Source organism: Hippoglossus hippoglossus, chromosome 24 (genome assembly GCF_009819705.1).
Source record: "Hippoglossus hippoglossus isolate fHipHip1 chromosome 24, fHipHip1.pri, whole genome shotgun sequence".
NCBI classification, from domain to species: domain Eukaryota; kingdom Metazoa; phylum Chordata; class Actinopteri; order Pleuronectiformes; family Pleuronectidae; genus Hippoglossus; species Hippoglossus hippoglossus.
In genome coordinates, this window is record NC_047174.1 from 18,619,419 (window position 1) to 18,635,606 (window position 16,188).

At 40.9% G+C, this 16,188-nt stretch overlaps 1 protein-coding gene across 3 annotated transcripts in view; it reads right to left on the reverse strand.

The window, feature by feature from the left end:
• The window catches only part of map3k7 (mitogen-activated protein kinase kinase kinase 7), a 22,059-nt gene extending 14,515 nt beyond the window's left edge, over nucleotides 1-7,544 (reverse strand). Inside the window, exons 1-7 of one of the 3 annotated variants that reach the window (XM_034579636.1) lie at nucleotides 7,223-7,544; nucleotides 6,665-6,784; nucleotides 5,890-6,000; nucleotides 3,906-3,971; nucleotides 3,707-3,752; nucleotides 1,888-2,026; nucleotides 218-342 (exon numbers count right to left, since the gene is read on the reverse strand). In XM_034579636.1, coding sequence (XP_034435527.1) covers nucleotides 218-342; nucleotides 1,888-2,026; nucleotides 3,707-3,752; nucleotides 3,906-3,971; nucleotides 5,890-6,000; nucleotides 6,665-6,757 — 580 coding nt within the window. In that variant the 5' untranslated portion in view covers nucleotides 6,758-6,784; nucleotides 7,223-7,544. Of the gene's footprint in view, nucleotides 1-217; nucleotides 343-1,887; nucleotides 2,027-3,706; nucleotides 3,753-3,905; nucleotides 3,972-5,889; nucleotides 6,001-6,664; nucleotides 6,785-7,115 lie in introns of all 3 variants that reach the window. The other 2 variants (XM_034579635.1, XM_034579638.1) reach the window with 2 other exon arrangements.
• Nucleotides 7,545-16,188: the final 8,644 nt, after the last annotated feature.

Sequence of the window (16,188 nt, forward strand, 5' to 3'; positions counted from 1 at the left end):
TATGATGATGAATCAAAATGAAATGCGTAAATGGTGGGACGTTAAGTGAAAGAAAGAACGCGTACAAATAAGTGAGTATGTTCAATGGTTTGTGGTGATTCTGATAATTTATCGAAAGGAAACAGTGGATACATATGAATATGTTTTAGTCGAGAAAAGAAAAACAGCGGACAGGGAAGTTATCTAAATAAATGCTTGGAATGCCGCTCATACTTGCCTTCAAATACCTCTGGGGCCATCCATGCTGCACTTCCTTTGTTGTTGGTCATGTGCGTCTGAATGTCGCAAGCTGTTCCAAAGTCACATATCTTCAGCACGGTGCCGCCTGCCACTAGAAGCAGACTGAAACAAAGACGGCAAGAAATAAACACAAAGAAGCTTTGAACATGAAAAGAAAAGAGTATTTGGTGGAGTGAAAACACAGTGCCGTTATCAGCTACAGGTACCACACAGTAGATTTTTCACCTTAACTGCAACCCCACAAAAAGTTAACAATAACCAATATATGGCAAATAAAGCAAAATATTTGCAAAAAGGTCAGAACAAAGATGCAGTTGTCTTACTTATTCGTTTGATTGACTTGTGAACCCAAAGACCAAATTGACCTACAGGCTTGCAACCACTGTGCTAACATGTTGAGGTAAAGCATTTGTATTTTAAGTGATATTCCAGAACTAAAAGCTGAAGGTTATTTTATTTTATACAATCACACATTAAATTATGTAGCTTAAACTAACATGATATATTAACGTAATCTCATCATGGAAATAGGAAGTGTACTCCAGGAAGAATCACTGAACAGTTTGTCCCTAAATAAATTCATGTATAATAACCAAAAGTTGGCTAGATTTGTCACTATGTGTAACTTTGTCATTCTTGGAAACTGCACAACACTTTACAACAGCTGGTCTTTCCCTGAGAATCCTGCCAGGAGCGTTCTCTCCATCAGACAACAACCTCTGGATATCCTCAGTAGTGCTGTGTTACTTAAGCGCTGAGGGGGGCTGAGCGTGTGAGAGTCTGTTGTTTTAAGTTCTGTTCTGAATGGCCACACACACACACACACAACAGTCATGGCAAAGAAATATTTGTGCAGTCCTTGTTGGATGAGGTTGCAATGCTTTGTGACATAAACTGAGTCAGATTAAATTTGACTTGATGAAGTGCATCAAAGTTTTTTTCATCAAATGTTAATGCTATTCTGACCATGGGGCGGTTCAACGATGACTGAGGGGCGATTCAATCCCAGTCTTCCCCATCTACAGGCTGAAGAGACCTTGGGCAAGATACTGAACCCCTAATAGCCCCTCATAGAAAAAGTGCTGCCCATAGATGCACTGTAGGAATGTGTGTGAATAAACTGTACTGTAAAGTACAGTTTATTTATTACTGTTTTGACTGTTTGAGTGACTGTTTTGAGTGGTCATCAAGACTAGAAAAGGACTACATAAATACAGACCATTTACCATATCTTACCTTACATTTCAATATAAAAGATAGAGAAATGAAAAGTCAGAGTAGTTGTAGCAGCAGTAGTTTTTTGTATTTCTATTCTATTTATCCTGTTTTTTTAATATATATTTTTTACAGGCTTTTTTATTTTCGTTCTAAGCCTGTTCAGCACTTTGATCAACAGTGGTTGTTTGAAACATGCTATATAAATAAACTTTGAATCTAGTAGAAAGTAAAAGGTAAACTTTTGTCAATGAAAACAAGAACAAATATTTCTGATTAAGTTGCGACACTATATTGAGATAATCACACATTTCTGCACTCAGAAAGCCTGACCAACAGAATGAATGACATCAAAGTAGCTTAAGGGAATAAGGCCCTTTGTTGGCACAGTGAACCTGGAGACAGGAGTGTGTAAGGTGAGGAGGAGCATACTTGGGTGGCTTGAGGTCCCTGTGAATGAGAGCCTTTGGTTTCATGCCATGGAGATAGGCCACGCCTTGGGAACACTGTAAACACCAGCTCATGGCATGGGAAGCAGTGTAATAAGGGAGGGGTTCAGCACCATGCAGCACTGTGGACAAGAGAGCACAGTCACAACAACCACAACAGATAATACATGTCCAGAGGAACCAAGCAGCCACATACAAACATAACACACAGGGCCAGCTAATGTCGTGGTATAGTTTCTTTTACGAGTTTATTCAAGAGGGGAAGACCTGAGAATACATTGTTACAAGACTTCCAGGATAAATTCTCATGAGTCTGTAACTAAGGAGGACAGGTAAATGTAAAACACAGCAGACATCCTTATGGAGATATTCACAGTGCTTTTCAGAGCTGAGAAACCTCTAAAGCTGCTTTCAGACATGCACTGAACTCCGGAGATTCTCTGCACTTTCTCTGGAGGAGGTGCATGTGTGAACGCAAATGTCCAAGTGAGCGATTCTGGATTATCTGCAGACTTTCTTCGCCTGGCGCCGTAGTATAAAGTCAGCAGCAAGTCATCAGAAACCGATTTGAGAACACAGTAGCATTTCCCCCGCTGGATTCACCGTGAGCGAGTGAGGGGGTTGTTGACATGTCTAACACGCATCAGACGTAAAATAAATAAAAAATCTATGTGTCATACACATAGAAGACACCGACGAAGATGTCAAGAAGGTTTGTGGTGATAAGAGCCAACGACTGTGTGGACATGCTGCAAACAAAATCATGTGATCTCTGCAGCGGAGTTAATAGGTACTTTCTGACTCTGCACCCGCCTGTGCCACCCCTCGTCTGAGGATTTGTTGCTGTTGTGAAACGCGTCGTGCCGCGTTGTGCAGGTGTGAAAGGCAAAGTGAGGATAAAATCCGGACCGATTTATCCGGATATTATCCGCAGGTCGTGTGTGAAAATGGCAAGATTTTGTGGTTCACACTGGTCTTCTGTTAAGGTGAGAGTTGTTTAAAACGGACTGATTGGGGTTCTTGAACCTATCAGACATCTTTTTAGTGCTGCTGCCACATTCTCAGATCTCAGCAGTTGACTTTGGAAATGCATCTTTTTAGTATCGACAGTGGTGAGCAGTCTGCTGTGAGAGGGGAGAAACTCGATGGTCACGATATAGTCATTTAATATATCTCAAGTGGAACAAGCAGTAGTACATCGAGTATATTCGATATATCGCCCACCCCTATGACCATCAGTTATATGATTTTAGCTGAAACACTGGCCTAACCTTACAGAGGTAGAGACAACTTGTTTCTGCTCTATGCTGTGATACTCTCAGCTCCAGTGTCTGGCGGACAGAGCTGGCAGCCGCCCAGAGGCGGAGACGCACCGTAGTGTGGTAGGATGCCAACTTTTACTTTTGACTGTGTATTTACATCTAAGATGAACATGAACCACGAAAGGCAAGCACCTTACAAATTAGTAAATGTAAACGTGCCAACATGGGGACAGCCCTAGAAATGATAGCATCACTACATATTGCTGTTTACTACATGTCTCAATTTACCAGATTCTTTTGAATGTATAACGCAAGAAGAAACCCGACATTTACAGCATGTCACTGTGCAAAGTATTTAACAAGTATTCGATAAAGGAACTGGACGAGGGACTAAACATGCACACAGTGGGAGGATTAACTGAACAGGGCTGCTTCTCATGTCTGTGCAAGGCTGTGTTCATTTCACCACTAGCACAGTGGAACAAGTGCAGTCACTGGTAATACAACAGTATCTTTCTTGAGCAAAACATGAAGACTCACCATTATACAAAGACCCGCCTTCAGCATATTCCATCACTAGGCATACCTGAGAGGGAAAGAAAATCATAGAGCAGAATTAACCAAACAGACAAAACAATCAGACAGAAACACAGTGACATACACCATTGGTGAGTTGGCGCATCATTGTGGCTATAAAGCTAAAAGAGTGTTACATATAATAATGATCCAAGTAACTTACTGGATTATTGCAGGAACCATACAACTTCACGATGTTGGGGTGATTCACACGTGAAAGCTGCCGGAGCTGAAGACAAAAGGGGGAAAATGTTACACAGAATTCCATCTGAATGCATCATGTTCAACACCTTGAGACTGTCATTATTCTGCTCCATGGGGGGTGCACAATGGGCAGGATTATGGAGATCAAGCCTCCAAAGTTTTCAGCAAAGTTGCTCATCACTGGAATAACAGAAAAATGAACGGTCTGACTGAAGTACTGGTGGAAAGGAAAACAGACGCCCTCCTCTCCTCCCCTTGTAATCTTATTTTGCCCAGCCTCTTTTACTTTAACATGAGCCAGGAGAACTCCCATTGGCCAGCTTTTACATGCATGTTGTCCAAACACTTGCAGTTGGGGGGGCATTTTTTGCATGTACACATTTGAATCTACAGGAACTTGCAGACTGATAAAAAAAAAGGCTGAGAGTGCTGAATGACAGCCGATGCTAGCTCCTCCCTGGTAATGATGATACTGAGGTACAGAAAGGGCACCAGCCACAGCATAGCTCTAGCATGTGTTCTAGGTCCAACCTATAGACCACCAGACTTAACCCCTTCCCCAGATCCCACACAACAAGTGGCACCAGAAGACCTGCAGGTGTGTCTGAATACACAACATTACTCAGTTTGTTCATATTAGCTCAGAGTGGCTGGATGAAAGAACTGGATGGAACAGTTTGTCTTACTTGCCATACAATTTAAATAATGTTAATTTGATTCACTGTAATGTGGACATTTGGTTGTTCATTTTCTAAATCATACTGATAAAAAAAAAAGGGAATGTATTGTTTGTGAAGACAAACCACCCCTAGATTGTTTCAGTGAAATAAAGGCAACAGTAATATTGCTTTCTTTTATTTAGTTTCATATACACTCAGTTGCCCCTTTACTGGGTTGACCTGTAAGATGTAATGCAATCCAAAACAAGAGCTCACCCAAAATGTTCAATTTAGACTGACACAGTCAGAGAGGTATGGAATTAACTAGTTTGCCTTTCACATGTGAACGATAGAGCAGGAGATTCTCCGGTCAGGTGCATTCACAACAACAAAGCGTTCAGGTGAGGGGTGACAGCACAACGACACAGGCGTCAGCCCTTATCACCAAAAGCTCTCTTAACATCTTGGTCAATGTCTTCTACGTGTATAGCACCACTTTTTCATCTTGAGATGTTTCTATTCTTTGGGGTTTTTTTCAGTTTTGCGTCTGTCCCTTGTTACAAACGTCATCAACACGACCACTCGCTCGAGGTGAATCTTTTGCTGTGTTCTCACATCACCTCATTCGGACATTAACCGCAGTATTTACTTGCGGGCTGGCAGGAGAAACCCAAACTCAAAAGCTGCTTTCAGACATGCACTGAACTTCACAGATACTCTGTATTCACTCTGGAGGAGGGGCATGTGTGAACGTAAAAGTCCAAGCAAGAGGCTCCGGATTATCTGCGAACTTTCTCCGCCTGGCCCTCTAGTATAAAGGAGGATTCGATACGTGAAGCAAGTGAGTGGGTTGATGCCACTACTAACACACGACAGACACGAAAATTAAAAAAAAACTAAATAGAAAACTAATACCTCCAGTGAAAAGGCGGGGACAAGAGTGTGTGTTCGAAAATCCTGTGATCTATACAGCGGAATTAATACATTACTGAAGCACCTGGCTGCTCCACCTCTCGCCTGAAAATGCTGAGGATTTGTTGCTGTTGTGAACTTGTCTGTGCAGAGAACCTCCGGCTGCATTGTGCATTGGTGAAAGGCAAACTGTGGGTAAATACTGCATCCAATTCTCTAGACTTTACCTACAGTTCATGTTTGAAAATGGCTAAATAAATTGGGTCCGGATAATGTCCTCAGGAGATTATTCAGGTTTCAGTGCATGTCTGACAGAGTCTTAAGTCCACTAAACTTGTGGTAGGAGTGAGAAAAGAAGAATAACAACAGTACCTCAACAATGAAGGCTTTCCTCTCCGATTCGCTCTCGATGGTCTTGATTGCCACATCTTTGCCCTTCCATTTGGCTTTGCATACAACCCCGAACGCTCCTCTCCCCACAACCTGAAAATGGACAGTCAACAAGACAGTTACTTGTAGATATTCTGCTGCTGATGTTTTAACAGTCAGTTGTTTTGCGAGCGCCCTCTTGTGTGCTGTGGTGTGCTGGGGAGGCAGCATGAAGAAGAGGGAGGCTATGCGACTGGACAGACTGGTGAGGGGAGCTGGCTCTGTGGTGGGCAGGGAGCTGGAATCCTGGACATTCAGTGTAGTACATTCAGTGGTAGACTATTACTGCATTACTTTTACTCTTGCACTGTTTTCACAAAAAAAACCAGATACTTACATCTGCTATACCATAACTTAACAGGTTATGTTAGTCAAATGCACAGCTTGGAATCCAGCTTTAGTTTTGTTTGTTTTTTAAATCTGTATTTATATTTGGCTTCAATACCTCCGCCTCAGTTTTTTGTGCCTTCCAATCACCTTACACTTAAAATATGTGTATTGTCAATATCCCCATTAGCACATACTTCTTGACAGTGACAGCTTTGTAGTAGTTCTGGTGACTTTCATCTCACTGCCAGTGAACTTATTATTTACTCATTTCGTCCTTTTTAATGAATCGATATTCAACCTTCTACACCTTTGGCTTCTAAATGTTGTAGAAAAGTACTCTTGCGACATCCCTGGACATGAACAGACCACAGGACTAAACACAACATACCTCCTCAACTTCAATATCCTCATAGTTGATTTCTTCAAAGGGGTACCCAGGTGGTGTTTCAAGCATGTCGGCGGAGGGCAGCGTTTGCGACATTACCAGCTAACGTCAGCTAGTAGCTCACTGCACACAAACAAACCACAGACAAACAAACACAGGTTACAGGTCAGCGTTCCGATCGCAGTTCAATTCAGTTCAAGGATGCCCGGACTTGCTTCGAGACCAGTATCTTCACTGTAAGACTGTCTAACTGACTCGTTACGTGTAGCCATGGTTTAACAACACTATAGCTGCATAGACAAGTAGCTGCTGGGTTAGTTACACATTATGTCGCGACCTGTCAAACGAGATAGTGATGCAGCCAACCAGCTGGCTAACTGCGTAGCTTAACTAGCAGAGCTAAGTGTAGCTGCCTGACACAGACTCACGGAAAGTTACGTAACAACACATTTACCTTTTGACATACGTAAAGGCAAGTTACGGATCCATAGCACCACTGTGCACCGGTGCTGGGCACAGTTTTATATTATATTATTACAGTTGCAGGTAAAAATAAGACACCTAAGGCCTAGGCTGTGTTAGCTAGCCAGTTAGCTAGCTGGCCTGGCTGCTAACGCTAGCTACCGGGACTTGTTAGCTTCAACTCTCCAACCCTTCGCAGTTGACTTGTCACCGGTGCCGGCTCTCTGGGCATGGGGGTGTTTTCTTCTATTCATGCACGGTAACCCGAGGAATAGCGCCCATGTCTAAAATCGTTCGCTCTCTATCCACTTGATAGCAGAAACATAACTTTTTTCATAACTCGGCTAGCAGGCTAAGCTAGGAGAGTATTTTTATTCTCCGCAGGAGCATCAGGAAGTGAGTGCGCACTGCAATCCTGTCCCCAGCACACGGAACTAAAGTTCTCACTCCAACCTAAAGAAAAGAAAGAGTCACTTTAAAGTTACATTTACTTTATTTACATCGTTTAAATCACCACGTTGTAGTGAAGTTAACGCTACTTTAACTTTCACTCATCGGTTAGCTTTCCACAGACTCCATAGTCATATGAGGGGACCCAGCGTATTTGCTGATTTTATTTTTGAATGTATTTTACATTAGTCATTTGTTAGACAACCACTTTTCTTTTCTTATTCTATTGTCATTTTACTTTACAGCTCTTTGGTCAGTTCTGGTTGTTTTAACACTTGACTTGAACTTTTCTTTTCTTTTAATATTCTGAATTTGAATGAACTTTCTATTTTACACTAAACTATATGGTCACTCAGACACACCCACTATAACAATGATGTTTGTCAAATATTGTACTTATTGTTATTGTAGCAGTGGAGGAATAACAACAAAACATCCCTCTGCTCAAGTATTCTGCTTTGTAGTTTAGACTTTTTACTCTCTTATTTTACTAACAACTATAATTACTAGTTTGATTCTGATTTTATACAAAACAAATGATCATCTTATCAAATATGAGGCTTTAGAAATTTGTTTTAGATTAAGCAGTGTAAATAAAGTATTCAAAAATAGCTCCACCTCAGAAGGTTCCATAATTAAATGAAGCTTACGTGATAATTAGAATCAAATATTATAATTTGTATTCATTTAACACTGACAGAGTGCTATGAAATCATTTTACTGTAAATACCATTGTGCCTTTATTGTATTATACATTTGTATGTATCACCTTAAAGAAAAGATGTAAATACTTCATAATGTCTGTACACTTTTTTATATTTTGGGTTTTCTATGAATTCCTTCTTCTGTTCATAAATTTTCTTTTTTTTCCAGCTCAGGCTGGTTCAATAATATTTGTTGAACATCTCAAAGGGCCTATAAACATGGGATAAGACACTAAACTTCAAGTTTGTCATAACTTGAGATTAATACAACTTGTTGGTTAAGAGCACTTTTGTTGGACAAAAGTTCCGTTGACCTTCGATGTAACAATTCAGCCTCGCAAGCAAGACACCCCTTGATCAGGCAGGTAACACTTATGTAAAATCTAAATTAAATTTATGAGGAGGGATGTTATATAAACACAACACTTGATGAATGCTAATTACATGCTCCACACACAGGGAGTAATAAGCAAGTTCCCAATGGAGGCTTTCCAAACCACTAGGCAAGCACAACTCATACTAATGAGCATGAACTAATTTGTTGTGATATTGAACAGAGGGTTGTTAATAGCAGGAGCCATCTCTCTCCCCTGAAATAATTATTCTAATCGCTCATTTCAAAGGTGATTAAAATGTTCTCACCTGGCAGTTTTCTGGGACTTCCTGCACTGGCATATGGTTTGGGACCTGAGTTCAACAGGAATTTGCATGTTTGTTTATTCTCCCAGCGGCCGAAAACCTTTCAGGAGTCAGATCTTATAAAGAACTCTCCTTCTGGATAGATGACATGGACTACTCGCAAAGGAGGCATCCTTTGCAGCACATGGCATCATCCTGCAGCAACGTGATGTGAGTGATGAATCTGGGTAATATCCTGCCATTCCAAAGGTACTTTAGCCAGCTAGGAATGGAATTTAGTGTGATGCTTGAGAGGTACTATTGGGCTTTCAGGGGATGCTGCCGCCACTGAGAGTGAGAAGAAAGAACAATCATTGAGAAGTGATAACAATGCGCACTTTCGGTCTCTTTTCAAACATACATGAAAAGTGACAGAGAAAGTTATGTAAAGATGGTCACCTCTTCTTATTTTTCTAGAGCAACTTTAGTTGGTCAGACACAGCTCCCTTCTTCCCAAATCTGCGCATTCTCATCTGAAACTTGTGGTGAGCCCCAAGACTCTGTCCTGGGCCCCAGTTCATTTTGCCTATGCCTGCCCATGGACAGATAATACATCAAGTATTTCTAAAGGTATTTCATTTCAGAGCTTTATTTATATGGCACCAAATCATAATAGAAGTAAGGTCAGGGCACAGAGCAAGTCCAGACTGTGCTCGTTAATTAAAAAATGCTAAAAATACGAATTAATTTCCCATCCCCAACGCATAATTTTCTCTTTAGCTAAATATACCCTATAATCTCTACAGGTCTCTGTGGATGAGGAGTTAACTATTGGCCAGCATGTGAAGTGTTTGATTGTATCCTATTGTTTTTTTCCGACCCCAAATTCAAAAAACAGTATTAATATACGAGCCCTACTGTGTCTCGTATTAAGATATAGGTGCTAATACTCACAGTCATCCTGTCTAAACTCTTGTTACTCCCATTTTGCCTGCAGTGAGACATTCATGTTTTGGAGTTTGTTATCTTGAAAGCTGCAAATCTTCACACACAATGTCTCATGTGACACAATCTAGAGGAACCAGCCACTATCATAGAACTGCTGCAGTCCATAATCCCAGATATAAGGTCTTCTAATGAGGGGGTTGCTCTTTGCTCCAAGTCAAAATAGTAATAGGAATAGAGATTGTGTTTTTAAAATTACAGTTCTTAACCTCCGATTTAGGGACACTGTGGACAACCACGTGTATACACTAACCATAGTTTAGTTTTATTACTTTTTTACACAGTTCTCATGTCTGTATTTATTTATATTTTTTTTGTTGTAGTGTTTGCTCTTGACTGTAAATCCTTGTATTTTGAAGCCGTGCACAGGAGGAAACAGGCTGTTATGTCCTCACATGGCCACTGGGTGCTGCTGTTGCACTTCCAACAGCTGGCTTCACCTTCAGATGAGCCCCGATAGTGATGAGACACAATTCCACTTATGTAAAGCCTGGTTATTTCATTTGTTTGTGCGCCACCATACAAAGAAATTTCTCACAATTACAATGCATTCATTTATATTCTTATGTCAGCATCAGCATTCCCCTACATAGGAAATAATACATTTCCTCTGCTAAGTTGTATGATTGATTATGGTTCACTTGTGCAGCTGATGAACATTTGTCTTGTTTTTATGGCTTTTAAGTGCCACAAGCTCTCCGTGCTGGTGTTATGGATATCTCTGTCCTCGATAAGACTCACGATGTTTAATTAGAGTAGAGGGGAAAAAGACCTTCGCAAATGTTCACCCAAATCATTTTCTATAAGTGGAACAACCCCCCACCCCCCCACCCCCAACAAGCAAACACTGTAAACACTGGGGACCGCTGCAAAGTCATTTTGCAATATCATTTAAGCTTTATCTAAATGCTGTGTTGGCTTACGCTGAATTTCCTTGACAGACGAAATACATCACCTGAAAAATCCCGGAGGCCAATTAGTATTAGTCTGAGCAACCGCTTCTGTAGTAGAGTCACACAGTGTGAATCAAAGAGCTCCACCTGAAAGACTGGCTTAAATCCTATACGGCTCTGTAAAGACTGCAGCAATGGGACTATTATAGCTGGGGCATGTTCAAAGCCCAGGTAGAAATTAATGCATTATTGGCCTTCAGTCTGTTCTCACTTGAGGAGCTGATTTGAATCTGATTATTATTTGGAGCATGAGTAGGTGTGGGGGACAAGAAACCAGCCTGGATTAGCCTCTGACAGGTTGGGTTATTATGTATATATTTGTACATTATATATTTTGTCATATTTAACAAGGTTAAAATATTGCTCTCAGCTGCCCTCAACTTCCATTTCTTTCTACTATGGAATTTACTTTTATTAAAAAAGGTAAATGTCTTGAGGCAATTACACACATTTCTGATGTCAAAGGTGGTGAAAATATGTTTTACTCAGAAAGCTACACTGCACTAAAGCACTTTGACAAGTTTATCCCCATAACAGATTATGGAGACATTTTATGTTGCTTTTGTGTGTGTGTGTGTGTGTGTGTGTGTGTGTGTGTGTGTGTGTGTGTGTGTGTGTGTGTGTATGTGTGTGTGTGTGTGTGTGTGTGTGTGTGTGTGTGTGTGTGTGTGTGTGTGTGTGTGTGTGTGTGTGAGTGTGTAGCATTAAAGGCTCCGTTTAGTTGAAGAATGGAGACATTATTTCACACAGCTACAAATGTTAAACATGACACTGTAATGTCCAAGTCCTGTATCAATTTGATGTATAACTCCAGATGAATGACCAAATCACACTCAACAGACTGTGGATTCTAATTAAAATTCACTCAATTCCCCATCATAAATCCATAACGTTTTTACCGGACCTGCAGTCTCTTTACAGACACTCAAATGTGTTGCATGTTCCAGGATAGGGCTCACTGGCCAATCACAACAAAGATTCACCCCGACAAGAGCAATGGAATTAAATGGCATATTCCCCAACTATGTTAAAGAACTGACTGTGGTTCCATTGCTTCAGCTGAGTAATAAGTAAATGTCTTTAGATTTTTGTTGTAGTAACTTCCATTTCTAAAAGGCAGCAAACAACCTTTCGTTTTTTTTCCCAAATCTTCTGCTCAGCATGGCCTGCGAGTTTCCTCCCCCTTGCTTTACAATGAAGAGAACAACAACGGTCTAATTTAGTGACAGGTCAACAGGGCATGCAGTCCAGAAGTGCAGTTAAAAAAATGTTGGTCACAACTACAACACATAACACATTCAATATTTTACTTCATCCTATTTTTGTTAAATTTTCAAATGATAAATGACAGGAACACTGAAAGCACACTACCCACAAACCTATTTTGGAAGTAGCTTTTCCCCTTGACCCTCATAGATACTCAAAACAATATAACAATAGAATTGGCGCAAAATCTTAAAGTTCCAACCAATCAATATTTGTAGGTCAGATTTTTTTTTAAATGTCAAAGATGCAAATGTGTTGCCAGTGATCTAACAAAAGATCTATCACCGACTCTGAGGTTCCACTGAGTTCTATTGTTTCATCTAATTGTTGTTGGTTTTATGACCCACAACTGAACTATTTCGGTTCAGTCTAACCACTCACTAGCTTTGGAGAACAAAAAACTGAATGCCGTCTGCTCAGCACCAAGCGGCAGACGAAGTTAGCATCCAGCTGGTAAACAGTGTTAGTGGCTACAGATTTTACCACTTTAAAATCTGGCGCTTTAGCAAAAAATATTTTATACACCTTCAGCTTTATTAGCTTTGCCTGAGCAAATATATGTTTTTTTTCTCAAACGTTGGTGGAATCCAAACAAGAGCTAATACGGAACATTGGGTAAACTTGAATTTGTCTGGCAGCTAGAATAAGGACTAATAACCTCACCTCCCTTAAATGTAGCTCTGTTGTTCACTTTCCTAGTGTTTTAATATCTATATATAAGAAACAGTCCAGAGAGGTTTTGACAATCTGACCATTATGGTAGATGCACTTAACATATCTGAATCTTTCTGGAAACAAACATGTGAACTCTTTGAGTATAACCAGTATCCAACAATTCTTCCCTGAAAAAGCTTTTTTGTTTCCTGTTATGTATTTTTTTTCTCTTTTTGCATTCAGCCCCGTACAGAGCCCAGTTCATTTAGCCAGATATATATTTTTTCCAGGGGAATCAATCACATTCAAGCAAATTGCAAAACTGTATGATATTATCAAAACTCATAGATTAGCTTTCTCAAAGAGCTCCCGTGGGATCCATCTGCAGGAAACACTACATTTCATCCGGAGCCACTGGCTTGACAGGCCTGTCTGCGGATATGTTTTGGCTTTGGGGTATATGATTATGGAAAGCAATCACTGGTACACAGTGGGTCAAAGCTGAAGTGGTTTTACACTCGTTTAAAAGCTTGGTGTTTTTATTGGAAACACGAGAGGTTATCACAGGGCTCATATAGCCTGTGACATCATCTCAAGGAATGTCTGGTAGCCAAGTCTTGAAACGAAATCATGACTGCTCCCACAGAGCTCCAGATAAAGACTCATTTATCAAACCTATTTTACCTGGCTGCGTCCTTGACAGTGCATCCAAAAGGCCCCGATGAAAGATAAGAATACCTTTCTTTACAGCTGCTTTCCACATTAGAGACATGTTACTACAATCTGTTATACCTGGCGTCTTGTCCTTTGGTACTCTGACCACTCATCCAGCCAAGAGTCTCTGCCTGTGATAAACACAAAGCGTCATGCCAAAGAAACGGCCGGTGCAGCAGCACATCAGGGTTGTGCATCAGAAGGCCTAGAGGAGTTGGATAAGGTAATGTCCGTACCCTTGAGCAGGCGGACAGTATCAAGGCGGGAACAGTGTGTGGCAGTCTGCAGAGGGGGGTCAGACGGGGATCAAGGTCGTCCTTGTTATTTGTGATTATTCCTCCTGGTATCTGCAGGACTGCTTTTGGCGGTGATAAGAAACAGCAAAGAAAAGTAAGACACAGTTTTAGAGCCGCTCCCTCTCAACTCAGGTGCCCCATGAGAAATCGTTACAGTGCAAGGAACTCATTTCTTTTTCGGTGCCGGTGGGTCAGACGTACAACTTCTCAGGGATTTAGGCGGATTATGGCCACCCTTTAGCACCATCCCTCTGCCTGACCACAGACTTTCCACGCCGACATCTATCTACAAGTACAGGAAGTTCACCATGCAGAGGTGACACTGGTACCTGGCCTATGCTTGGTATCCAGGCTTCAGTGAGAAAGAGTTGAGTTGATGAAATGTTCGGTAAATGACAAAGTACCGAGAGGCACAACAACATAAAGAAACAATTGAACTGCATCTCTTAAGGTCCACTTCAGCTGTTGTTAAGAAACCAGTTAAAGCTATTGGAGGGCTTGGATCAATCCTGTCTGTCTGTCTGTGGATTACCTTGCACTGTATTAGTTGTAGGTTAATATAGTTTTTCATTGTGAAGGTGTTCTTGCAGATTTGGGTCCAGAATTCAGTATTGTCAGTAAGTGATAAGTCGTTTTGCCATGATTTGATTGCGATGGAAGCTGTTTGCTCAGCTATGGATATTAATTTAGATAATTTTGAAAGAACTTTCCTTGGGTTGGAGATTCTGTTGATTTTCTCTACCAGTGACGATGGGAGTAAATTGTTGTCTGATATCTTGATTTTAGACTTTTAGACTTTTAGACTTTAATTGGAGGTAGAGGAGATATTGTTCTTTTCCAATATTGTACTTCTGGGCCAAGTGTCAAAAGTGATAAAAAGTGATGAACTGGTCGTTATGAAAGAGGTGGTGACGGTGTGGGTTCTTGTTGAGCAGAAAATCCGTGTTGTGCCATGTTGGAGTGTATTTACAGGGTTTCGTTGTGGATTTGGAGATTTCTTTCTTGTCAATACTTCCAAATCTAAACATTTCTATTCTAGGATGTACTGTCATATTAGGAGATTGATGAGTGACCCCAGTATTATCATCAACATGAACATGCTATCAAGTCTAAATAACACCTAGAAACAACTTTTCCTTCTACCTGTCATAATCATATGCGATACCCTGCTCTATAAATGTGAAAGTCTCTGAACAGTGTTGACACCAGTGATGTCTGACCATGTGTCGAACTTCTTCAGTTCCCAGAACAGCAACGACGCCGTGCGTGATGTGTGTGGGAGGAGTGGGAGGTCCCGTGGCAACACCACAAACCTTGTTAAGCATCTGAGATTTAATCACAATACAGAATATAATGAGGTTATGCAACAGCGGCCTGAAGAGGAGGAGAAGAAAGGTGTGAGACAGACTTCACTTCGCTGAGGTGTTATCCAGGTACAGAGAGAGAGAGACAGAGTGGAGCTACTGGCCACGTTTATCACTGACCGTGGGAAAGTGATTCCTGTCTGTCTAAACTCCAGATTGTGGGTTGACGTTCAATTCAATGGGTGTTCCCTGTATTCATAAAACTGCAGAATTTCATTCAGTCAAATTTATATAACCCAGATAAAGAAATAAATATGGTGATGAAGTAAGAATGAAATAAACAAAATAAATAGCTATAAAGATCATGGCTGCAACTTTTGAGTGCATCATGAAATGAGATTTGTGTTCCCGGGATCAGCTCACATCAATTCAATAAAATATTCCTCAGTTGTATTATTATTTTCAAAGCCCAGGATGCTGAAATGGCTGTTTTATTGCCAATACTCTCTGTCTGCCGGTGAGAGTACTGACGGAAATAATGTCATTCTCATGCATCTCACTGCACTCTCTCTTTCAAAATCCGGTTTAAAATGCTTTTAATCACACACAAGGTTCTGAATCATCTGGCATCATGGTTTGTAACTGAGCTCCTGATACCCTGCTGTCCAAACAGGCCCCTCAGGTCTGCTGGTCTGGGTTTTCTAACTAATCCAGAGTCCAGGTTAGAAACAAAGGGTGGTCGAGCCTTTGTGGTATACTGGCTCCTCAGCTCTGGAACCGTTTCCACATTTAAATCTTGTCTTAAAACGTACTTTTATAGAATGACGTTCCCTAACAGCTGACAGACTGCACTTCTCTGGCCTTGAGCTATTTTCTTTCATTGACAGTTTTTATCTTTTATTTTGTCTGTGTGAGAGTTTTGTACAGTGCTGTGTTTAGGTGAAAGCAACCTTCCAGACTTCTTTCTCTTCTTCTCCTCCACCGTGGAGAAAAAAAAGAGCCTCAGACAAAAAGCCCCTTTCACACTGGACAAAACACCAACACCCACCAACATCTGGCTTTTGTTTCCGGGGAACAATCAGCTTTTTACCTGCTTTGCAG